This window comes from Paramacrobiotus metropolitanus, unplaced genomic scaffold (genome assembly GCF_019649055.1).
Source record: "Paramacrobiotus metropolitanus isolate TYO unplaced genomic scaffold, Prichtersi_v1.0 Parri_scaffold0000109, whole genome shotgun sequence".
Taxonomy (NCBI): domain Eukaryota; kingdom Metazoa; phylum Tardigrada; class Eutardigrada; order Parachela; family Macrobiotidae; genus Paramacrobiotus; species Paramacrobiotus metropolitanus.
The window spans coordinates 330997-356636 of record NW_026570329.1 but is presented as its reverse complement, the minus strand read 5'-3'; the positions used below and the strand labels follow the sequence as shown (position 1 = coordinate 356636).

Genomic DNA, 25640 nt, shown 5'->3' with positions numbered 1-25640 from the left:
TATTCACATTTCTATAAGCGCCACGTGTTGAGCGCGATATATCTTTTACGACAAAACAGACTTCTAATCGACACGATCTAAAGCTGATGTAAACCTCCTAAGACTCTGGTAAGCTTCAGCCGGAATCTTCCGTTCCATTAGATATGGCAGCCGGTATGAATTTTAACTGTGGCCATGCACCATACTTTCTCAGTCTCAGTACGAGACAGTCTCGCTGTATCGCGTCGCATTTTACCTTTGTTTTTGCCGCCGTAAACACATTTACCATCCCAATTTACTGTAGCCTTTACTGTCAATTGACCGTTAAAATATAAATCGGCGTCGACACTTTGCCGTGCAGTTTGTTTATGCTGTTGAACTTCCTTCCTTCTCGAATTTGACTATGTTTAAAATACAGATACAGTACTTTTGTTTCATGCAAATTGTTGTTCCGATTTGGTGAGAATGTTTTGCAGTGTTATTCTATCAGTAGACACGATTGTCATTTCTTGATCTAGGTCTCCAACCCTGATACAAATAACGGTACGTACAGTACGTGGCGGAATCGCCACTGTGGCTGCAGAAGTAAAATTCAACGGGTCACTGCCGACAACTTCCAACACTCTGGAAATTCTAGAATGATCAAGAGTTTCCGGAGTCCATACAGGCAGTTTTCCAAACTGCGATTTTATCGTTTTAACGCGAAGTGGCTAGCGAATTTTCAAAATAATTCCAAAAATTACCTTAGCTCATCTTACAGAGCTTTTTTATACTACATAACGCGATAATTGTAATGAGTATATCTTTTTCGTTAACACGCAAAAAAATTAAAGTTGTACTAGTGGTAGAGGGGCACGTAAGGTGAACCGCAAAATAATGGGTTGCGCCGCACTTATTGTGAGTGATGGCATATTCCTTCAATCGCCCCCCGACATCAGTGGTTGGCATTGAACTTTGATAATCGCAATCAGGTGCGATCAAAATCTGCAACTGCCCCATCCAGCTTTGTTTTTTTTCAACAAAACTTCATTTTAAACGCTCAAGAAGCTTCACTTATTACACAGCATCAACTGACTCATGCGGCCTAATCACAGAGAACATTTGATCTAAATTTGCTCCCATCGGTGCCGTTCCCAGGATAGATGCCGCATTGCCTCGTTGGATTTCGATGCTGATCCGCTGGCGCAGGAATCCAGCTTTGTTGAGCTTGTTGACAAGAAAGAGGTACAAAAGACGCCATAAACGCAAATCTGCCGTCTGACAGGCAGGCAGCCATATAATATGGCTGCCTGCCTGTTCTGCGTTGCTCATGTGCTTTTGTGTGCGGCAGCCAGCACCTCTCGGTACCGGCACCAAAGCCGTGAAAGAGGTGTACGAGTACTTTTGCAAGCTAACAGTGAACAAAACGTAAAAAAACTTTGAAAATCAGCTGTGAATACATTTGTCTGCCAAAAATTACGAATAAAATCGCATTAAATAAAGCACCACAGCCTGAGCTTATTATACGGACAGAATCTCTTTTTAGGGTTTTGTTCGGCAGATATGGTCAGAACTATCCAGGGGTAGAGTGTCCCAAGCACTTCTTTGGCACCCCCGATTTTTTTTCTTTTTCTGTTTTTTATCAATCAAAATTCTGTCCGTATAATAAGTTTCTAATACTTCACTCTATAAAATAGCCGTTTCAGAATATTTTTTCACATCTGTACTCTGTAAAATCGACTTCAAATTTTCACTTTAAAAGCTAATTTCTCAGCAACAACAAATGCGTTACCATTATTGAACCCATTAAGGTACAAAAACCATTTCTGTTTTTTATCAATCAAAATTCTGTCCGTATAATAAGTTTCTAATACTTCACTCTATAAAATAGCCGTTTCCAGTCGTGCACCATCTGTACTCTGTAAAAATCGACTTCGCGATTTTCACTTTAAAAGCTAATTTCTCAGCAACAACAAATGCGTTACCATTATTGAACCCATTAAGGTACAAAAACCATTTCTTTATGTGTCATATGCTACGGTTTTGTTTAAAGTGTAGCGCGTCAATGCCCGTTTTGACCGACAACCGGCGTTAATTCACAATGTCGAACACATTTTCTTTTGGATAATGAATCGCTGCTCAAACTCTGGCTGACGCATTTATGAAGAAATTTAATAGTAAAGCAGGAAGCCAGGAAGCCTGTCTACTTATCCGCCATCCGATCATGTTTCACAAGCCATCCTGGACTCTGGCGTTATCGCAAAGTCCAGGACAGAAGGATGTGTATAAATAAAGACACTTTGTGATGAAACGCTACTCCGGTTTACGTTGCATTGTGCATATTATTGCGTGGGAGTTATTAATTCCTCGATCAACCATTCCGGAATAAAACTGCCGCCGTTGAAACTGCAGGTTTGTGTATTAGTCGTTTGCTGAGGGATAAAGTGGTGACTCACTGGTGAGTAAAAACATGTACAGTAGGCATAATTAAATATGTGAAAGCACACTAACAAATTACTGAACCATAGCGAGTTATGCAGAGTCGAGCGTTTCTTTGCATAACTCCATGGCGAGACCTTTCCTGTTACCTTAATATTTTGAGTTTTGTGGCTGCCAGAATTGGAGTTTGAGAATTTCTTGAGAAGGCTGTGGTATAAGCTGTGCCGTGGTTGTATGCTTAGGGCATTGTATTACCGGCTTCGTCATGACCTTTATCATGCTGCTTGTGTTTCCTATGACCATTATTGTGGATACTACTTAAACCACCACTGTTATATGATCCATTCTGCTACTCAAATTGCTCTTTTCGAATTTTAGTCGATTTATATGACGGGGTCATACTTAACCGATAACGAGCAGGCGTGCAATACACAGTACAATAGTCAGTTAAGAAGCTAGTAAGTCGAGATATACCTCTTGTTATGGAAATTTATGTGCTGATTCTGCTGTTTCCAGATTGTCGTGGTTATTACCCTGGCTGTGGAACGCCGAGCGTTTTCGGGAAGATTAGCCTTCTCCAATGGACGACCGGTACTCGTTGGTATTCCTGTTAATTTTGGTCGCTGTTGCAGAAGGTACGAGCCCACTGGCGAGACCATTCCAATATTTATTCAATAAGCTAAAGAATTCGATAAATTAACGACTTCGCCTCGGCTAATTTGGTCTTTAAGACTTGGTTTTCGCGCAAGTTCAATAAAAAAATAGCACACACATATTAATTAGAAAAAGCACCAAATTCATGTGCTGCATTTCTTTTCAGACGCTAACCTGGATACTTATAAACATGCGGTGCTGTATCCATACAAAAGTGCCCTATTCTACTTTGCCGACACGGTTATATTCCCCCTCAGTGTTGCTCCCGTTCCTGCCAAACCAAGCCAGTACGGAAACCAAACCGGTAATCTCGGTTAGAAGCACGAGTATAGATGAACTCTCCCGACTTTTTTCAAATTCCAGAATTAACGCCCGGGTTAAAGACTTTTGCGCGCGACTCCAAAACCTTCCATGCCAGCATGCGTGACATCAGTGCCGCAGCGGCAGCCGAACATGTGAAGGCACTACAGCAAGTTGAGCAGAAAACGGCAGAACTGGCCACCTGCAGTGGTCAGCTCATCCAAAAGCAACACGAACTAACTGCAAAGAATGCAGAGTTGAGTGGACAGGAAATACAGCTAAGTGATGCGCATCGTAATCTATCGCAAGTCCGGACAGATGTCCATCAAGCCCAGCAAGAATACGATGAAGCTCTGCGGGCCGTAGAGAGGCGAAGAGCCTGGATCAGCGGGAAAAAGAAACGAGGGCTTTTAAAGTTTTTGAAACAGGTTAATGTTTGCGGGTGCCATCGCAACGTCAATAGTTTGGACGCTGAGAAAAACCGCCGATTGGCGACGGGACAGAGAGAGCATCTTGCCCAAGAACGAGTCCGTGATCTTACTCATCTGGTCAATCATAAGCGGGCCGAACGGGATTCTGCTCAAAATGAGGTTAGCACAGTTTAGCACAATAACGTGTCTTTGCTAAACAGTAAAGTCATTTGCAAATGCTGAGTATCAACTGATTAATATTTAAAGGTGAAGCAATTCGGAATGCAAACAAGCTTACGGTATATTTTTTTATTATAAGAGTGGTTTAAAAACATCGCATGCACTTTGGTGCGCAAAAGTATCTGTTTTGGGAGCTTTGACACTCTCGTACAGAACCGGTTATGTGCTTCTTATGTTAACTTTATGCGACGGAAGCATGTACATTACACACGACATGTACATATACATAGTTAGCATTAGCGCATCACGTCTGAAGTTTTATTGCTGTTTGTTTCAGATGAGCTTAGTTATCGCTCAAAAGCAAGCACTAGAACACGAGTTGTTCGAGCTACAAGAGCAGCTCGTGGGGGAAACGGAAATGGTGACGGCAACCACCGTGCTGCACAGCCAAATCTCCATCATTTTCCGCCATTCGCAGAACATTATACAGACAATTAAATCCATTGAGCATGTAATAGCGTCACTGGAGCGGATGTCGGAGAAGCTGATAGCATATACAAGTGATGATCTGACTGGAAGCGACATCAACGAGGCTATGTGTCGTATACGTCAATACACCGGCACTCTCAAAGAGAAATTACAGCAGTACCCGTTGCTTCTTCTTAATCACGTTCTTACGTAATTGCTCTGGAACATGATTGTCGCATTTTTTAGGCCTTATTAATTTACTTATCTTTAATCGATCGGAGCGCAGCGAAGGTCCTCTTCAAGCGAAAGTGAAAATTGTCTGTCTGCCTGTATGTCAGAGGTGTCAGAAATGACGTCGCAGAAGGGAGTAAAAAGTGGCGTCATACCAGGGAGTGAAAAAATTTCATCAAATAAGGAAATAAAAACTGACGGCAACTAAAGAAATAAAACGGCGCCATATAAGGAAGTGAAAGTGACGTCGAATACTGTAGCCGGCGGACGAACTTGCACCACAGAGTTTGGTGTACGGAGAACGGTTGTCATGCTGGCTCGATCTTCTACGCAACGCGTGCGCGCGGGAAGTTTGGTGTACGGAGAACGCTTGTCATGCTGGCTCGATCTTCTACGCAACGCGGGCGCGCGGGCAGGGGGCAAGCAGGTGTGGGATCTTACAGTGATGCAAATTCACCCAGCGGCTGCAGTACCAGGATGATACCAAACGCCTTATACAGTAGTAAGCCCTTGTGAAATAGCGTTGTTACTACCTTTGCAAAACTTGTATAAAATAATGTACAAACAAATCGCAAGAAAAAATCTAAAAAGCGGATTCAAAGAGATCGGGAAAAATTCCTGATCGTGATCGTTTCTGTTTGTTTGGTGCCTGGATATGTTCGCAAATCCTAAAACTGTAAGAAACGGTAACACACTGGTGGTAAACTATTTTCTTTTCTGTTAAATCACAAATTTTGCAGCCATATGGAAATCGATATACCGGTAATTGGCTTTGCAGCGCTATTAACGCCCACTGTTTGGACTATTTGTATGTACTAGCCTACTGGGAAATGGAAAATGTGATGAATGAAATGTAACATGGCCGCTTTCGTTTGGTTAGTTTTTCGACACAGTGAAATCTGTATACTTTGAACACCTACATACGGCTCCAACAAAAGTGTTCAATGTAAACGTGCAGGTTCAATATTCGCAGTTGGTGGCCCTAGGAGGCATCACCTTGTTAACTACCGGATGCGCTGTCGACTGTACTATTCTTTTAGAAGGTCTGGTTTTCTTAAAAGATGAGTCCCAATAATTTATGCTTCTTTTGGGGATTTTCGACGCCAGTTTCGGATGTGAGAATACTGTACAGCAACCAAGACAAGTCAGCTACGTTCCGGTCACACATGAAAAATAATTTTCAAAAACCACACAGATAGTTTTTAACTGTTGAGAACCTTTATTCCGGAAATTAATACAATAAAAAAACAACAAACAAATTCAACATAAAAACACAGTCAAAATATTTAATCAGTTGTTAAGTATGGAAATTGTTAAAGTTGATCTCAGATTAAATTTCCTTAACTGTGTTTTGTGTTGAATTTGTTGTTGTTGTTTTATTGTACTCAGTTTCGGAATTTCGGTTCTCACTCGTTAAAAAGTACCTGTGCAGTATTAAAACAATTAAATTTTCATGTGGGTCATGCAGGGAAACCGTAGTGTCCGGCTTTTGCTGGAACATGAACCTGTAAGCTCGAAGTGGCCGGGATGCGAGAAAAGTCGTAGTCAATCTGTACGAGACGCACCGGTTCCTAGCCGGGCATCCAGTGCAGAGCCTTGTTCAATGTGCACAGATGTTTAATCTCACAAATTTACTGTATCCGATTTTTTAAGTATTTTTACGATGCAACAGTACATAAAGTTATGGTGCTATCGGCTAACTCAAAAAACGTTCTCAATCTTTTAAAGCGAATGGTCCAGTTATATTTCACAATTTCACACAGTTACACCGTGATTAAGGAAAAACGTGAGTAAGAAAAAACAAGGGATACTGCGGCAGTTTCTCTTTAAGAGTGGCAGTATGTTGGCGCATACGAGTCAAAGCCGCGCTGATATCGTTCCTAATCAACTGATCGCCGGTGAATGCTATCAGCTTCTCCGAAATTTGCTCCAGCGGCGCTATGACAAGCTCAATGGAGATAAGTTTGTCCAAAACGTTCTGCAGACTTCCAGAATGGTCGAAAACTGTGGAGATGTGTCCGTAGAACAGACTGATCGGCGCCACCAGTTCTGTTTCCCGCTGCAGCTGCGTTTGAAGTACGGACAATTGGTGTTCCATTGCCTGCTTCTGACCTGTAACTGCGTTTACCTACAAGATACTACTTTTTAAAAGAACGTCAATACTAGACAATACGCTTCTCAAAGAGGTAGAGAATAGAGAATGCGTTCCTATCGGATCATGCAAAATTTAGTAACTAACTTGTTACCAGCGCAGACTGATGCTGTTTTAAAGGTTATTAAGCCAATTCATGTGGGCTTGTGGTGAAAAAAAACGAGGTGCCTCAATTGCTTTCTTCAGCTTAACGCGTCTGTTAGTGCGCAGGCAAAGTTGGCAACTGATTCTTGGTGAAAAATCGAATCGCGTAAAGCAGTGCCCATGCACATAAGCAGCGCAGTATTCCTTTACGTTACTAAACCGGCTAAATAAGAGGCCATAATATGCCTGCTGATCTGACTGTTCGATCAAAACATTGCACTGTATCATAATATTCATCGCTCAATTGTTCTACCTGATGCTGTGCGTGATCCCTTTCGGCACGCTTCTGATTCACTAGATGGGTAAGGTCGTGGACGCGTGCTTGGGCGTGATCTTTTCTGTGTCCCGCTGCAGTTCGGCGGTCCTTTGAGGCGTCGATATTGTGTACGAAGTGGCACGGTCCATTTACCAGTTTCTTGAGAACCTTCAGAAGCCCTCGCTTTTTTCTTCCAATTATACAGTTTCTTTTGCGATCCACCTCACGCCGAGCTTCATCATAATCGTGCTGCGCTCGATGGGCTTCTGCTTGGGCTTGCGCTAAATGGCCGTGCGCCTCATTCAACTGCACCTCCTGTCCACTCAACTCCGCATTTTTCACATTTAATTCGTGTTGCTTTTGGGTCAACTGGCCACTGCAGGCAGCCACTTCCGCCGTTTTTTGCTCCACTTGCTGCTGTGTTTTCACCTTTTCTGCTTCAGCTGCGGCGCTGATATCACGGACATTGGTGTGGAAGGGTTTGGAGTCGCGCGCAAAGGCTTTCAACTCAGGAGTTAACTCTAAAATTGCAAAAAAACTAGCAGTGGAATTACAGAAAGATTTAGCAAAGGAATTGCAGAAAGATTTAGCAGAGGAATCATAAACAGATTTAACAAAGGACTCACAAAAAAATTTAACAGTAGCTTTTCGTAATTGGGCTATCAACCAATCTTACCGGTTTGATTTGCGTTCACGGGAACGGGTGCAGCACTGAGCGGGGACATAACTGTGTCAGCAAGGTAGATTACGGCATTTTTGTATGGATACAGCACGGCATGCTTGTAAGCCTCCAGGTTACTGCCTAGGAACGAATACGGTATGCATATGGGCCGATGATATGGCTGAATAACGTTTTTAAACTCTCTTCGTTACGTGGCAGAAGTCTGTGGGGCAGTGGGAAAGCGAATGTTGCTAGCCTTATTTACGCAAATATTGGCCTGTTAACGTGGGTCTTTAGAATCGCTATAAATCTGAAGTAAGTTAGAAAAGACTAAGAAAAGTATACGGCAACGGTCAACTCATGAATTATACGAAAAACGAGCTCATTACTGCCATCACTCGCACTTTGCGCTATAATTTCTGAACATTTTAGCTGGATTTTCACTGCAGGCAAATTACGGTCCTGGTTTTTACAATAGGTACACACCCGCGTTGTTCCTAACACTCATAATAAAGCGCTTCTGTTGTGGGAAATGAATTTTTGCATATAGTATTTTTGTTCGTATACCGGCATCGTTAGCAGTGAGATTGAGAATTTTATTTTTAAAATACAATATGCCGGATTGTATGCCGAATTATTAGGTTTTAAATGGCTTCGTTATTAAGCCCTCACCTTCTGCAACAGCAACCAAAGCTACGAAGAAAACCATAAAATGACGGTCGTTCATCGTGAATGGCCAGGCTCACGCCGTGGATGTGGGTATTTGGAGGGGAAAAAGGGAAAGATTTCCAGACGAGGCAAGAGGCAAAAAAACTGAAAGTGAGAAGGACATTAGGATATTATCGGTTTTGTAAGCCAGTACAAATAAACGAGTTCATTTTATTTATAAAGTTGAAACATGAGTAGGCTTACTCAAGGGAATAACATGCAATGTAACAGAAAAGGGTTTCTGACCATGAACATCTTAGTTTTGCAGGTCCTGCTATGGTACATTATATTGTTGTTAATTTCAATGTCGTGTGTGTACAATTTGTACATGTACTAAACAGTGTACTCAGCAGCAATTAAAAAATTTATGAGACACACACCTGAGACTTAAGGCAGCGATGACTTAAACCCGGCTTGGCATACGAATAAAGTAATAACTGCAAGAACTGCACTGTTAAAAGCGCAATTAAAGTCACGGCTATATTTTGAAGAGAAAAGTCGAAACGATTTATATGCACTACTTTCCCTGACGCTGCGATCGTGGTGCTTGGAAGTTTGCTGTAATACGTACCTTGTTTAGCAAAACATATGATCAGGTGTCAGATAAATAGATTGTCTTCCTGATTACGCTGCGTTTACAAGTAAATTTCTTAACAGTGTCGTCAGCCAGCGTTATTCCCAGAAGATTTTACAGCAAAGAAAAAACGGCTTGATACCCGTTAGCTAATGGTTGAATGCGTGTTAACGGTTATTTGGAGACGATAAACATCAAGGTTGGGAAGCAAACAAAAATGGACTATGCAACTTGCTGATCATACGACGTGCTCAGGTACCGGACACTGAACCCGGTAATTCAGAAACTGAATTCAAAGGTGATCATGTTTTTGCTTTCACTTCGTGAAATTGGCATCAGAGATACTGCATGATGCAACTGACGCAGACACTTAAAGCTAAACAACTGTAAGTTTTAACGCTTGTTGTCAACTTTTTAAGAATTGAATAGTCGTTATACCGCCAGTGTTATATTGTTGTTATAGTTGAAAGAATGCGGCCAGTCGGTTACTTCTCAGCATGTGTCGTTGCGGTCTGTTACTGTTTTTTTCTTTGTGACGGAGCTGGCTCCTTCTCATTAGAATTAGCGGGAAACGGAACGGGCGCTGGTAAGCATTCCATTTTTACGTTTCAATAAATTTGTCTTAGCGATTTATTTGGAACTTACAGTCTTTCACCATGCGCGATAGCCGTACGAAATACAAAACACCTTAAGAGAAACAGATAAAATGCGTTTTGCACGTCGACCAATGAACCGCAGTATCTGTATTCCAAAGCAGGAACATTCAAACAATACGGGTAAAAATAAAACTGTTTGGGATAATTTTTTCAGGCAGCTACCTAACTTGAATAAAATGGTAATAAACTGCTATGTAAAAATTAAATGGTGAAAAACACGGATATAATAATTAGCGGACCTTCGGATGATATGCGACACAAAACATCACCGAATAGACATAAGCGAGACTTCTCGTTTGTCGTTGCAATATCGGCTACTCGTATCTTTTCTTTTGGTCGGATGGTGTCTCTTGAAGACAGAATCACAGCTGCTGAGAGGGATAGGTACCTTCAAACAGCTGCCAGTACCACGATTGACATGGAACTTGCTAACCTGATACTGATTTCAGACTCCCAGTTACAACAGAGAGCCCAGCTCTGGGAATCTCGAATTTTCCCGGAAGCATATCTTGGCCCGGCTCCGGCATCAGTGGCTTTAATAGGGCAACTTCTGGTTCTTTGTGCCAAAACCGATGTCTCTTTGGTCGAACGCCCACCACTGGGAGGATTCCGTTTCCTGCGCTACCCATCATCACTGCGCGCGTCATTGGTGCAACTGGCTAATGAAGCATGGGATGCCTTTCACGATGCATTCCACACTATGACCTTTCTCCAGCTGGAAATGCAACAAGTGCCGGCGCATCTGCGCACTGTAGTTCGCGTACTGAAAGGTGCCCCGCTGTCCATTTTACCCAGGATGGTCAACATTTCTCTCAACTCCATCCGCTCGATCGGCGAGGAAGCGGCAGCACGGGCCCGCAGTACGGCTCATAAATTTGGTCGTGTAATGAACCTGACGGGAGAAATCACCGAAGCGGTACAGTCCCGAAGGGGTGAATATGAATGGCACTTATGGGAAACGCGATTGGAAAGGGCACAAAACGATGCTCTCAAAGCAGCTTCCGATCGGGAAATCCAAGAACTGGAACAAAAACAGCGCGAGATCGATCAACAGGTAACAAGCATATCAACTACAACGCTGTAAAAATCTTTTGAGTTTTCTTTGCTGCTCCATTACCCTGGATATTACAGCACGACTAAGAACATGACTGTTTCGCAATAAATAAAAATGAATGTCTTAAGAGCTTAATTTGTTTTATGCTTCTTTTTGCTGGTGGGCTTGTCGTAAAAGCATCGGTGAATTTCCTTTGCATTACTGTGTCATTTTTTAAGGTACGCCAAGCGGATGAAGCACATGCAGAAGCGATAAGACAATTACCGACCGGGTTCAAGGCCTTTAAGCAGCGGCTGGCACACGCCGTCGTAGATATGCTTCCTTCTCTTCTGACTGGATATGTCCTCGGCGCTCCAGCTGCGGTGGGCTCCTCGGTAACATCAACAAGTGCAACAGGTTCTTCGCAAAGCATTCCTGCGATCGATCATAAAGAGGCATCCAAAGTAATGGACGTGACAAATTCCATCGGCAACTACTTAAACCAATCAAACTCGTCGTCAACAGAAACCGCACAATCATTCTTCCGCAACACAAGGGTAGTCCTAGAAGCGCTGTCACGTGCCGTCACTTCTCCCAATGGCCAGCGCATCCGTAAACTGATTGACCAGGTTCTGGACGTTGTCGACCGTATCAGCGATAACGACGGAGAAAAAGAGTGGAATGGTGCAAAGAACGCCACTGCCGAACTGAACCAGGAAGCACAGAACCTGTATTCTGAAGCGCTGGCCCAACGCGACGAAGTTTTAAATACGGACACCAACATTCAGATGGTTGCAAATCTAGAAGGCCCGTTCGCTAACGAGCGCATCAAAATCTTCATGACAGCCGAGTATGCTAAGGAAAAAGCTAAAGTGCAAATGAAGATATTGCAGCTGCGTTTAAACTCCTATCGGTCATATTACCAGATTATTGGCCGTCTGGCCATGCTGGATATGCAAACTGTGCGGTTCGAGGAAATAATCCAGCTACTAAAAGACGCCACACAGGTTCTCGGTCAGCTGCGTTACCAATGGAGTGCGCTGATTGACTTCTTCGCCGTAATGACGTACCGGGTGGACCGCGCGGTCAAACACTCCTTCATGCCACTAGCCGACGCCGTTGCAATCGCTAGTTTGGCTGACACCGGTCGCGACGGCCGGGAATTCATCGCCACGCTGATTGTTGACGAGTGTCAAGAGATTCTGGGGCAGGCGTATTTCCTTCGGGTGATGGCTGGAATGTATCTTGATGTCCATGGAAAGCATGTCAATCAACAGTTAGCAGGATTGTCCGCCCTGACTGGACTCAGCCCGGACCAGCGAACCGCCGCCCTGCACGCGCTACAACAACAAGCGCTGGCGGCGGAAACCGATATTAAGTCGCGGTTGGTAGTGCAGGTGACGGAACAGCTTCTCCTCATCACCAGCCTCGTCGGAAAAGCTCAAGCTGACCTTCGACAAATAGCTGTCCAGACTGTGAACTGATTCTTTGTGAAATCAAGCCATGACTGATTCATTTTGAAGTGACTTTTTTGGCTAAAAATGTCGTTTAGTTGTCCATTTCAAAGACTGGGCACTGTTTTTTTTGGTCAAACTAACAATGTAAGTTACTGTACTAAACCCTTATTGAATCGACATAAAACAGCGTACACACGGCGATACAGTATAATTAGCCGGGCGAAGAGACGCCTTCAACTAATATTCAAGCCTGCGGAAATAAATCTCAGTTTTCATAGTCAACGACAGTTTTTTCAGCTAGTGTAAAGCGCAAATTTTATTAATCTCATAGAAAAGAAAGTTTTGCGCAAATGCAGTGCTGAGCGAATCGACGAAGGTACTATCAGTTTTTTAGCTTCTAGAATTTCGGCAAAAACAGGTGAATCGCGTTCGAGTTCGTTTGTGAATCGCGTTCAGCACCGCCGTTGTTCGTGATAGTACGGCGGCACTTTGACACGTGTTAAACCGTATGATAACGTTAACCATTGACAGTATTGGTTGTTTTGGTATTGCCTCCTAATTTAATTTTTAAGCAGTAGTGTCTGGTTCTTGCCGTGAAATTGAAAATAAAGTTAATAGTAATAAGCCTAAAAATTGTCAGAACAAAGGTATACACAGTATGCAAATGTATATTCCAATTTTTAACGCTTTCGCCCGTCAGAAATGTTAGCATCAACTCAACGTTTGGGCCCGACAAACTTGTCAACGCGTTGATAGTTTACATGTTAACATTCTTGCCGGCTACAAATGTACACCCACCCGTACGATGGTCGTTCAAAGTGGCCATCATGACGACGCAAAATAATTTTGATTGGATTTAATGCAGATGTTTAACCCGATCGGTGCATTTATTTTTGACAACTGTCGTTAGGTAATCTCATTGTACAGATGTGCCATTTGCACAGCGACAGCGCAGCCGCACGTGTTTGGCGTTAAGTGCAGTAATCAATAATCATGGTGTGGCATGGCCTAGTTGTTTCGCCACTGTTTCTTTAACGACGCAGCGCAAGAAAACGGTTTAAGAAATATGAAACTCCAACCACAGTACGCACTATGTACAGAATAACCTATGCTGAATTGGGTAAAGTGAACAACCGGAAGAAAATCGGTTGGTGGAATTTGTAATAACTGGGGGCCACTTTGAAAGACTGTACGAGCAGTTATTATGCATGGAATAAGGTCTATCGAAGCCGAAACGCTATGGCATTAATGTTGCAAGAATTTGGAGGCCCGAAAGGCGGAATTGCATTGAGGCCCGAAAAAAATGTACCGGCCCGACTTGCTCTAACGGGACAAGTGGACAGATCTAGTGAAATGGCGACCTTAAAGTTAAAACCTCACCAAACGCAACTTTGAAACAACTTTCTAATTTTCTCTGTGTTTATGCTTCACAAAAGAGTAGAATCCTTCTGTTTCCTTCTGGACTGTGATAATAAACTAATTCAATACATGTAGAGTGATGACAGTGTCTTTTTTCGTTTTGCGGAAGTAAATATTAATCAAAATAAACGGGCAAGCTACCACTTCGTCTTTCAAAGTATTGTAATAACGATACAACAAATTTGAGCGCTTAAGTTGATGAAAATTCGATTAAAGCGTTCTTAAAATAAGATGAGAAAATTTAAGAATACGTCATGTAATAGATTTAAAGCATGGAAAAGAATGCACGATATTCATGCTCCAAAGAGATTACGGAAGAAAGTGATTAAGAAGAAACAACGGATACTATGGCAAATTTTTCCTTGAGATTGCTGATGTGTTGACGCGTACGGCGCAAAGCTTTGTCCATGTCGTCTCCAGCCAGTTGGTCGCTGGTGAATGCTATCAACTTTTCCGAAATCCGCTCCAGGGGCGCTATCACAAGCTCAATGGATTTAATTCTTTGCATAAGGTTTTGTGAATGGCCTAAAAAGGTGGAAATTTTGTCGTATAACTCGGTGATTGCCGACATCAGATTCCTTTCCTCCTCGAGCTGCATTTTTAGCTCGAACAACTGCTGTTCTAAAGCCTGTTTTTGAGCGATAACGGCGTTCATCTGAAACGAACTGCAAGAGTCTAGTAAAATTTTAGATGTTATACGTTATCCGCGTGTATATCTTGTATTACTACTCTTTTAGGACAAAATGGTGTTTTTATCCCATAGAACTATATAATACGAAAATAAGCTATTCTGTGTGGGTAACCAAAGGTCGCAAAACAGATGCATGTGCGCACTGAAGCGCTTGCGAGGTTTTTAAAGCACTAGTACTTGTAAGCAAATATTCCATGACTAACGCTTTTATGGACCTTATTATAATGGGCCGAACATTATAATAAGGTCCATAAAAGCGTTAGTCATGGAATTGCCCTCATTAATCGTGCAAAAGACGGTCTGTGTGATTCTCAACGCATTGGGCTTTTTTACGCATTTGTCCAGTCTCACCTGGACTACTGTTCTACTGTGTGGAACGGAGCGTCTGCGTCCTTGCGGGAGAAGTTAGCTGTTGCACAACGAAACGCTGTTCGGGCGATCGCGAATTACCCGAGAACGCCAGTGACGAAACTAATGGACCAATTCGGGATACTGCCGTTGTTCACCAGATGGAAGCACCAGGAAGCCTGTTGGCTGTACAAGATCCGGCATCCTGTGACCTTCAACGTCCCCACGTACGTCGCGGAAATGATTGTATTCGATGAGCCGAAGAAGCCGTACAACTTGCGGCAGGACAGCCGCCCGACCATCAAAACGCAGGCGAGGACGAAAACTGGAGAAGCAACTCTCGCGTGGAGGCTGAATAAACTTTGGATAAAATATACCGTTCTGATAGTGATGCTCTTAATTTACGTTCTCTGTCGTGTTTTAAAGCCGCTCTGTTATCTGCCTGTTTTTTCTAAATTCTTGGTTATTGGATGCTATATGCTCGACAATAACTCTTGATGTTCAGCCAGGTTTAAAATCCCATGCTAGACTGTCAACCTAGCCGGAAATGGGCTACCTGCTCTGATTGCAATTAAATTAAATTAAATCTGTACTAAATCTGTACCTTAAGCGTAATTTGGAAGCGTCATTTTCTTCACCACGAAAAGTGTTTTGGTTGGCGCTTAAAATTTCTAATAACTTTAATATTCAGCGCTGTACACTTTATTTTGCTAAACTGTGCTAACCTAGTTTTGCGCAGAATCCCGTTCGGCCCGCGTAAGGTACAGGCTACATAATAATATTTTAGTACAACAGAGTAATATTATGCATACGGTTTTACCCTACAGTTCATTCCTGAGCATACGACTTATGGACAAACCTGCAACTGCAATAGCCGCAATTTTTCTCCTGGTATAGTTTGTCAATAAATTACTACTTTCCACGTACTAATATCAGTAATATGCAGAGTGAAGCTTATAAATTAAACCGCAGTGCGTTTGAAAATAAGGTATCTTCACTTTTATATGTAATCCTTCAGATCCTGACGCTATGGTCACGCAGAGCAAGGGCGTGATTGAAAACATGATCGTTTATTGAAACATGATCGGATGTCAGATAAATAGACCGGCTTCCTGGTGAAGCTAGTTTCGAGTAAACGTGTTCATCATTGCGTCAGCTACTATCATTTCTACGAGGTTTAACAGCGAAAAAGTGCCGGTTATTCACTGTCCTATAGGTAAAAGCCTGGTCAACATTGTTTATTAAAACCATAAAATCACGGTTTGGAAAAATACGCGTTTGGACTTCGAAACCGGTTGATCTTCCAAAATTTCGAGGTGATCAAGTTTCAAACATTGATCTAGCCGGTAAACTGTTGTTTCGTAATTCTGCGGTCACAGTAAGGCGAGTACGTAATAGTATGTCTAATTTGCAACCTCAATTTTATATTCCGAAATTTTCTTTATTTACTAATAAGCTAAGTAAGCACAGTCAATTTTCACAATGAAGAGGCACTAATTATTTGCTTTGTATATTTGCACGGGCTGATATTGACAAGACTCAGGCATATCAAATGTGTATTAGCGAACCTGCAGCTGATTTTGATTTCCTTAATCAGATATTGTGAACATATTTTAAACTGAATGCAAAGTCAGAGGGTTGGGCAAAAGTAGCGATAAACTGGCCCCGTGTAGTACCGATAGAACGGTGAAGTAATATCTGGTGTATACTATTCGGGTATGAAGAGCGCAACTAAAAGTTTAAAACGAAGAGAAAAGAAACCATCACTATTCGTATGCAGTTCTTCTGATTACCTTGATGTCGCTACCACGTTGCGCAGAAAGGCGCTACGATATTCCTTTTTACTTTGCAACTGGGAAAGCATGATCGATTGTCGGATAAGTAGACCGGATTCCTGCTTTTATCAACAAATTTCTTTACAAATGCGTCAGCTAGTATCCCTTCTAAAAGACTGCACAGTGAAACAGACGGTTATTCGTTTGCCAGGGGTCAAAGTACGCTTTCAGCATAGTTTATAGGGATGATAAAAATCAGGTTTGGAAGAAAACGTCAGTCGACTATGCAATCGCTGATCATTTTACGTGGTTTGTTTTCAGACACTGCACTTGATACGTCATTAGCTGCATTATGGTCATATAGCGTATGTCAAAAGAATCAATACGAATCATATGTCTGGTCGCAAGCTTCGATGTTATGCTCCTGTAAATTATTATGATTTTCTTATTAAGTCGAGGGGTGTCCGGTGAAACAGCAAAATTTCTATATCCTTGTTTCACATCTTGTTCGATGGAGCGCTGACCTACAACCTAATAAAAGGCTTTTAAATTATTAACAAAATAAAAGAGTTATTTTCACGTTCACTGTCGTTCGTTACACAAGAAGTTGCAGACAGCGCTATGTTACAGCTGGCAAGCAATGGGAAGCCTCTGTCGGTCAGTCCAGTAGAACACCAAAAGAGGCGGTTGAAAGAGTACTCTCTGGCATTGCTTCTCAACGCGCCACGCGAAACAGCTACTCTGGGCTCGGAACTTTATTCCATTGGGCAGATATGCCGATACATTGGCCGGAAGCGGCCCCAAGCCATCGAACAAAACAACAACAACAAAAAAAAAATTTTCTTAACTGCAAACAACTGTGAACAACAGCGCAGAATGCTACCGCTCGCACTTATATAGACACACCACTATACACAGAACATGTGCTCGCTTAACAACCAGGATGCGGCGCCGTACGTCGCAATACGCGGATTCTCCGGTGCCTTAGAATCCAGTCCATTGCTTCTCAACGCGCCACGCGAAACAGCTACTCTGGGCTCGGAACTTTATTCCATTGGGCAGATATGCCGATACATTGTGGAAGCGGCCCCAAGCCCAAGCCAAACAAACAAGGAACAATGCGGAAGCAACAGCACGGCTAAATTTACCGTTGCAAAGTGAGGGCTGTCGCAATTCCGGAAGCGAATTCTCGGCGGAAGTCGACATCACGGCTGATGTACTGCTTGTAGCAGTCGCTTCTCCAATTCCCTTGAGCTTTCAAGGAATTTTCCGATAGGCCAACAGACGAGGAAAATGTAGCGGCTCCCCTCCGAAAGGAATGAGCGGAAAACCGTGAGACGTCCGACACGCCACCGCTTTCCAGTGTTTTCCGAAGTAATTTGTTAAATTCATTCGAGGTTAAAGGTTTAACGGTTTCGCCAACCCTATAACTAAACAAGAAATCGTGGTCGCGCGGTCGCACAGATTTCTGAGCGCTGCGAATGGCCGAACTGGGCAAAACAGCTGCCGTTGACTACAGGGAGCGGTACGATGAGTTCAGCGTCTTTGTGTTTCATATTCTTTAAGGCTTTACGCGCAAAGTCGCTTCTGACTTCCGGTACTGAAGGTCCTTGGTTCGAAGAGCTGCGCTGTTATTCCGCCGGAAAAACAAATTTGATGAACGAAGGAGGGAGAAGAATGCTACCAGGCAAGCCGCCCAGAACGTTTTTCTCAAAGCGAGCGGCAAACAATGCAGATTCTTATGAATCGTGCGCAAATGGCAAGGAGAGATGGGGTCACGACGATTCGGGGCAAGGTGGCGAGAACGACGAAGACCTGCCAATGATTCCTTGATGGAGAAATGTGACAAATCTGGGGCTTCGAGATTGTGCTCGTGGTGAAAAGGAACTAATGCCGAGACATAATTAGAAACAGTGTTGAATTCCAATTCGTCGGAGAGATGCGCGATGTATAGGCGTACAGTGTCGACGGAAGCTGGCAAGGCAAGTAAATTGAATTGTTTGCAAAACTGAAGATATCGAGACCACTGCTTCTCACGCGTCTGCCATGTGTAGAGGGAGTCATGGATCGTTTCCGCAAACTTTTCGATCGATGCTCCAGAGCCGACATGAGGATACCTGGAAGTAGTGTTTCCTGGTAACGAAAATTCACGGAAACGCGGGTACATGCCGGTAAAGGTGTTAACAAACTTATTTGACTCAAGCACCCGACTAAGAGCATCTGCTGCGGTGTTGGTTGCGCCGGGCCGGTGATGAGCGCGGATTCTAAAATCGAATTTTATAGACGCGTAAAAAATAAGTTTCAACCACAACATCCCGAATGCATTGCGGGAACATCCTCGGTTGGGAAGGCAACAGTCGCGGCGTTATCGGATTCGATGATGACCGTACTTCGGTGAAATAGCGGGGACCAAACGAGGACCGCAACACAAGCACAAATGAGCTCGAGGAAGTTGATGTTGCTCGCCACCGATGCGTCCAAAACCGGTGTAGGCAACCAGCATTTGTTCAACACGACTGGCGGTAATGATAGAGGATCCCACGATCCCAGTAGCCAGGTCACCGAATACAGCACCGAAGCCGCTAAACGAAGCATCGGTGCTAAAAGTTATTCCGCCGAAGTAACCCTAGAGAGCAGGGGATGAGACCGTTCATGCCGGAAGCGAACTGAAACCACCAGCGAAATTTTTTTTTGCAGCGGGACTGTGATGCGAGTTCGGTGGTTTGCGCTTTTCAAGGCGGAAATGCAATCGATGAACATCCTGGAGAAAGTCCGCGCACCGTAAATTGCGCGTGAGGCAAATGAAATGTGGCCCAAAAATTTCTCCAGTTCCAGCCGGGTGACCTTTACGTAGGTAAACGTGCGAGCTGATTCCACAGTAGCAGGGGGAATGATGAAGATAACAGACGTCTGTATAAAATAATAACTGACGATTTATGCAGAACGCTGCTAAAGGTCACTGGCCAAACTTAACTGTAAAAAAATTTTTAAAATTTTCTTAACTGCAAACAACTGTGAACAACAGCGCAGAATGCTACCGCTCGCACTTATATAGACACACCACTATACACAGAACATGTGCTCAGCAACAACCAGGATGCGGCGCCGTACGTCGCAATACGCGGATTCTCCGGTGCCTTTAGAATCAGTCCATTTTTAGCGACATTGGCCTTATCCTATTGTGCTGAACTTTGAACGCGATATTGAATTCGAATCCATTCAAAGAGATAATCCTGTTTCGTTGATTGGTGTCGACTCAAGCACCCGACTAAGAGCATCTGCTGCGGTGTTGGTTGCTCCGGGCCGGTGATGAGCGCGGATTCTAAAATCGAATTTTATAGACGCGTAAAAAATAAGTTTCAACCACAACATTCCAAACGCATTGCGGGAACATCCTCGGTTGAGGAAGGCAACAGTCGCGGCGTTATCGGATTCGATAATGACCGTACTGGTGAAATAGCGGGGACCAAACGAGGACCGCAACACAAGCACAAATGAGCTCGAGGAAGTTGACGTTGCTCGCCACCGATGCGTCCAAAAACCGGCGTAGGCAACCAGCATTTGTTCAACACGACAGGCGGTAATGATAGAGGATCCCACGATCCCAGTAGCCAAGGTCACCGAATACAGCACCGAAGCCGCTAAACGAAGCATCGGTGCTAAAAGTTATTTCCGGCCGAAGTAACCCTAGAGAGCAGGGGATGAGACCGTTCATGCCGGAAGCGAACTGAAACCACCAGCGAAATTCTTTTTGCAGCGGGACTGTGATGCGAGTTCGGTGGTTTGCGCTTTTCAAGGCGGAAATGCAATCGATGAACATCCTGGAGAAAGTCCGCGCACCGTAAATTGCGCGTGAGGCAAATGAAATGTGGCCCAAAAATTTCTCCAGTTCCAGCCGGGTGACCTTTGCTCGGTGCGACAACATAAAGGCGCTATCCTGCAGTGCGTGGAGTTTGTCGGTTGGTAATTCCAACCGGCACAACACTGAGTTGATGACCAAACCAAGGAATTTTATGCGGGTGGACGGTCCTTGGACTTTTTCGAATTTCACGGCGAAACCCAGTGATTCGAGCAAAAAAAATTAGGACGGCTTTTGCGAGTGCGCAGCTGTCAAATGTGTCTCCAAGCACCAAAAAATCGTCCAAGTAGGACACAATGGCAAAACCACGGCGCTGCATCATGCGCACAATGGCACAGGAAATCCTGTGAAAAATACTAGGTGCACTTGACAACCCAAAACAAAGAAAGCAGTCGACGTAATACTTCTCCACTGATCCGGCAAATGTCCATCGAAGGCCTTGCAGTGTTCGGTGTAAGGGTGAGATTGGGACATCCCGATATGCCGCTTTGATGTCAACAACGGCGTAAAACACGCCGGGTTTGCTTAATTGCAGTACATCGTCAACTGACTGGAAATGGAATTTTTCCGGAAGTATGTAAGAATTTAACGAGTCACCAGACGGTCTACTGCAGTCGGTGATGGGACGTAATGCTGACGCATCTGACTTTCTGACGGCTCCGATTGCGTTAATACGAAGTGGCTTTTCATGTTGTTCTACCAAACGACCAAGTTGAATTTCTTCAAGAAATATTGCATCCATGAAAGGTTTATTGTCGGAACAAAGTGCGCTTTGGTAATTTTTGCAGTCAGCCGGCGAAACACATTGAACATCGTTTACAACAGAAAAGCCATTTGCAATGCCATTCAACAAAAACTTTTTATCTGGGTCAGCTGAAAGTTCAGCCTCCCAAACAGACAGGCTTTGAGTAAGAGTACAACGTAACAACAAATCCGGGTCATAAACAATATCGGTTATAACATCAGAGCGAAGAGAGGAATCCGTCGTAACGGTTGATTCGCAGTAGTTAGGTATGGGCAGCGGAGGATCCGGGTTAGGTAGTCGGTAGAGGTCATGCGGTGAGAAGGTAAGAAGTCCGTGATCCCGGAGATGAACAGGAGGCGGGTTCGGAAGGTCAGCCTCTGCTGGTGCTTGGTCGCTCTGCGCAAGCCGTGGCACGGTGATGCTTCCCGCAAAATCCGCAGACGTGGGGATAGTGGCACGGCGTCTCGAGACACGGTTTCTGGTCGTTGTAGTTGTAGCAGCAGTAGTTGGGGAAACGGCGTTTTACGGTGTCCGGACGTCCTGAACGAAAAGAGGGTTAGCGGCTTTTGCCTCGGGAATCCGAGGATCGGCGAGAATCCGCCGAAAATGGGCATCAGCTGTTGAGTCGCGACGGGAAATGTCACCCAGAGACAACCCTTCGATGTCGGCTTCCATGCGAAATTCGCAATCGAACCCGAGAACCGCGTCGTCCCTGTAAACGCAGCGCTTTCGCGCTAAATATTCTTGGTATTCCAAGAATTCAATAAGAGATGCAGGTACATTACTCTTTCGAGCCAAAGTTAGGGCGCCCTGATGTTACCGGCAAACAGTTCGTCACACGTAATTTCGTGTGGCTTTAAATCCTTATGAGCCTTATGGGCTGCTCTTACAAACGCATAGGTATGTGGTCTGGCTATACTTCGAGCGTGGTCGGGAATATGCGAAAATTCGCTTGAGCTGCGGCAAGGACTAACAGATCGCTCTACACTTTCCTCACCTGAAGCAGACTGATGGCGCTTCCCGATGCTCCGTGTTGGGGAACGACCGCGAACAACGGATTTCCGTTGAATGCCAGACAATTTGATGCGTAAATCTGCCGGAGAAAGGTCACCTGGTGGCACGATCAGCGGTGATGATCCAGCGGCTTGCTGTGCGGCGAAAACTTCAACGCGATCCCGGTCCCGGGAATTCGTAATAAAATCCAGATTATCAGGGAATTTCCTGACCTTAGCCAAAAAGGCCAAGTCCTCCGCCGTTTTGTAGCCCTTGTCAGTAAGTTGGGCGACTGATTCGGCGGATATGCCACTATACACAGAACATGTGCTCGCTTAACAACCAGGATGCGGCGCCGTACGTCGCAATACGCGGATTCTCCGGTGCCTTAGAATCCAGTCCATTTTTAGCGACATTGGCCCTTATCCTATTGTGCTGAACTTGAACGCGATATTGAATTCGAATCCATTCAAAGAGATAATCCTGTTTCGTTGATTGATGTCGGCATTAAAGACAACAGACAGATTATTGCACGAGCGTGACGTGACGAGCCATCCGGTGCACCATTTTTTCGTCATAACAATTCGCAGTCACAAGGTACTGCGGTTCAAAGTTTTGCTAGTAGTACTTAGGTATACAGACCGACAGCGTTCTTTTGCATTTTTGAAATCCGTTCCAGTAACATGTGGCCCACATAAGTTACGGTAGTAGAAAAATCTGCGCGACGTGACTTTTACCGGCGACCTTTTCAGTCAAATTACGATCCCAGAAAATGATTTCCCAAGGACAAACCGGTTTTCCAGTGAAATGCGTTGTACGTATTTTGTGTTTTCATCCAACTACTGCCGATTTGTTTTTTCGGTGCACAGTTATAATCTCGGTCATCTTATATATTTAACAAAGAACTGTAATGGTAACCGAACCGATGAAAGAACTGTAACGGCTTCTCTTTTTTTGGTTAGATTTCCATAACCGAGTTCCTTGATACCATTCGATTTCATTCAAAAATGTTATTGTTAGGGTGCAACAGTATATTTATTATGTTATATAACCACGCAAATTTTTAATGTAAATGAAGAGTTAAAGTACTAAGATTACCTTCTAGTCATATTTCAAACAGTTACAACATAGCGTGATTGAGGAAAAACAGGGGATACTGCGGCAGTTTCTCTTTGAGGGTGGTAATATGTTGACGCATACGAGTCAAGGCCGCGCTGATGTCGTTTCTAATCAACTGATCACCGGTGAATGCTATCAGCTTCTCCGAAATTTGCTGCAGGGGCGTTATGACAAGCTCAATGGAGATAAGTTTATCCATAACGTTCTGCAGGCTTCCAGAATGGTCAAAAACGGTGGAGATATGTCCGTAAAACAAATTGATTGGCGCCACCAGTTCCGTTTCCCGCTGGAGCTGCGCTTGAAGCTGGAACAACTGATGTTCCAATGCTTGCTTTTGAGCGGTAACTGCGTTTACCTGAGAAAAAGAGAAACTATGTACTACATCTTGCATCATGCTGTTACAATACTGTTTACCTGATGTTGTGCGTGATCCCGTTCACCGCGCTTCTGATTGACCAGCTGAGTAAGTTCATTGACACGTGCTTGGGCCTGATTCTTTCTGTGTCCCACTTCAGTGCGACGGACCTTCGAGGCGTCAATATTGTGAAAGACGTGGCATGGGGCATTTATTATCTTCTCGAAAAGGTCGAAAATAAAGCGCTTTTTTCTTTTTAGAATGCAGTTTCGTTGTTCTTCCACCTTACGTTGGGCTTCATCGTAATCCCGCTGGGCTTGATGGGCATCTGCATGAGCTTGCGCCAGATAGCTGTGGGCCGCATTCAGCTGAACCTCTTGTCCACTCAGCTCTGCGTTCTTCGCATTGAGTTCGTGATTTTTCTGATTCAGCTGGGCATTACAAGCGGCCACTTCCGCCGTTTTCTGCTCTATTTGCTGTTGTGTTTTGACTTTTTCCGCTTCCGCTGCGGCATTGATAGCACGAACACTGGCGTGGAACGTTTTGGAGTCGCGCGCAAAGGCTTTCAACTCGGGTGTCAACTCTGAAATTAGAGAATGGTTAAACAAAAGCTTTTCTGCATAGTTTTCTTCTGATCATGATTACCGGTTTGGTTCGCGTTCACAGGAACTGGAGCGGCACTGAGCGGGAACATGACTGTGTCGGCAAGGTAAATTACGGCATTTTTGTATGGATACAGCACCGCATGCTTGTAAGCTTCCAGGTTGCTGCCTGCAACGGTATGCGGCAGGTAACTAGACCGTATTATACAGTTACATGCTGTTTATTACGTTGGCGAGTTTGAGCAAGTTGAAATTAAAACCCAGTATTAGTATACTAGTCCTACGTGCGTACGCAAAACTTTCTCTGGAATTTGCTTTCTAATTTCCAAAAAAACTGTCAACCCCTCGACTAGAGTTATAAATAACTCTAACACAATACAGGCAAAAGAGACCACGAACAAGGAATATGATGAGCTATAAGTCCGTTAACTTTGTGGCATTTAAATACGCAAATAAGTTTCATAAGACTTTTTACATGGTTTTGCTTGAAAGCAGGAATAACAAACAATGCAGTTCATAAATAAGTCATGCAGAATACTTTAATTACATCCTACAGACTACAGTAAAACTCATATATAGCTCCAAGCACAAACATTTTAGAAACTGTGATCGGCAGTACCCAATACCTATTAATGAGACCATAACAAAATTTAAAACAAAACGTTGCTGCAAAATCAAAGTACATGACCGGTTGTAGCTGGTCGCCTTATTAAGCTATTATTCAATATTTACGAGGTACGTACACGGTACAGATACCAGCTGTACCAAATTAGATTTCAAAATTATAAAAAAATTATTTTCATCATTTTATTTCCTACCTTCTGCAATAGCGACCAACGTTAACAGGATTATCCAGGAGCGACGGTCGTCCATCTTGGGTAGGAAAAAATTCGATAAACCCAAGTCACTCGCGTGCGTCAGGAAAATATGTGGGCAAGGCTTCCGCAGGCGAGCCAAGAAAATCTAATAGTTTTCGAAGCAGAAGACCCGCGCATTAGTTTTGAAAAAATTAATTTTGTTATCTTGAACACTCTAATTATTGACTGCCTCTGTAATAATAGTAATAATAGTAAGCGCCGGTATGTTATTTGTTACTTAAAACGACGTAATGCGTATCTGTATATAACAATTGATCCATAACCATGATCAAAAAATTTAGTCACAAACCTCCGATTCGAGGGACAGGCTGATGATCTCTCCTTGTACGGTAAATAACGAAGATACTAGCTAGGAGCTAATATAAATACAACTAAAACCCAATGGTACTAAAAGATACGAAATTACCACTATTTATATGCAGTCTTTCTTGACCTTAGGTTGCGATCTTGTTGCGCACACGCGCCCTAGTATGACGACCTTGCTCAACAAACAAGCATGATCAGCTGTTCGATAAGCAGAATGGCTTCCTGGTCACGCAGTCTTTGCACGTCCTGTCTTTACCAGAAAATTTGTG

General features: G+C 43.7%; 3 protein-coding genes across 4 annotated transcripts; 1 reads left to right on the top strand and 2 right to left on the bottom strand.

The window, feature by feature from the left end:
* Nucleotides 1–6225: 6225 nt before the first annotated feature.
* LOC129597839 (uncharacterized) lies at nt 6226–9099 on the bottom strand. Its single transcript, XM_055495531.1, has 5 exons — nt 8942–9099; nt 8526–8666; nt 7869–7994; nt 7190–7713; nt 6226–6768 (listed from the first exon to the last, which is right to left on the bottom strand). The coding sequence occupies exons 2-5, from the start codon at nt 8578–8580 to the stop codon at nt 6415–6417; spliced, it is 1059 nt and encodes a 352-aa protein (XP_055351506.1). The 5' UTR covers nt 8581–8666; nt 8942–9099; the 3' UTR covers nt 6226–6414.
* A 281-nt stretch (nt 9100–9380) lies between these two features.
* On the top strand, nt 9381–12480 carry LOC129597831 (uncharacterized). 2 transcript variants are annotated; one of them, XM_055495520.1, is made up of 4 exons: nt 9381–9521; nt 9599–9721; nt 10241–10845; nt 11064–12480. In XM_055495520.1, exons 2-4 carry the CDS (start codon nt 9607–9609, stop codon nt 12306–12308), a joined length of 1965 nt encoding a protein of 654 aa, XP_055351495.1. In that variant the 5' UTR covers nt 9381–9521; nt 9599–9606; the 3' UTR covers nt 12309–12480. The 2 variants fall into 2 exon arrangements, with proteins under 2 accessions (XP_055351495.1, XP_055351494.1); XM_055495519.1 differs by lacking the exon at nt 9381–9521 and having other exon boundaries at nt 9528–9721.
* A 10641-nt stretch (nt 12481–23121) lies between these two features.
* Nucleotides 23122–25585, bottom strand: LOC129597840 (uncharacterized). Its single transcript, XM_055495532.1, has 5 exons — nt 25355–25585; nt 25006–25150; nt 24231–24356; nt 23645–24168; nt 23122–23585 (listed from the first exon to the last, which is right to left on the bottom strand). Exons 2-5 carry the CDS (start codon nt 25058–25060, stop codon nt 23232–23234), a joined length of 1059 nt encoding a protein of 352 aa, XP_055351507.1. The 5' UTR covers nt 25061–25150; nt 25355–25585; the 3' UTR covers nt 23122–23231.
* Nucleotides 25586–25640: the final 55 nt, after the last annotated feature.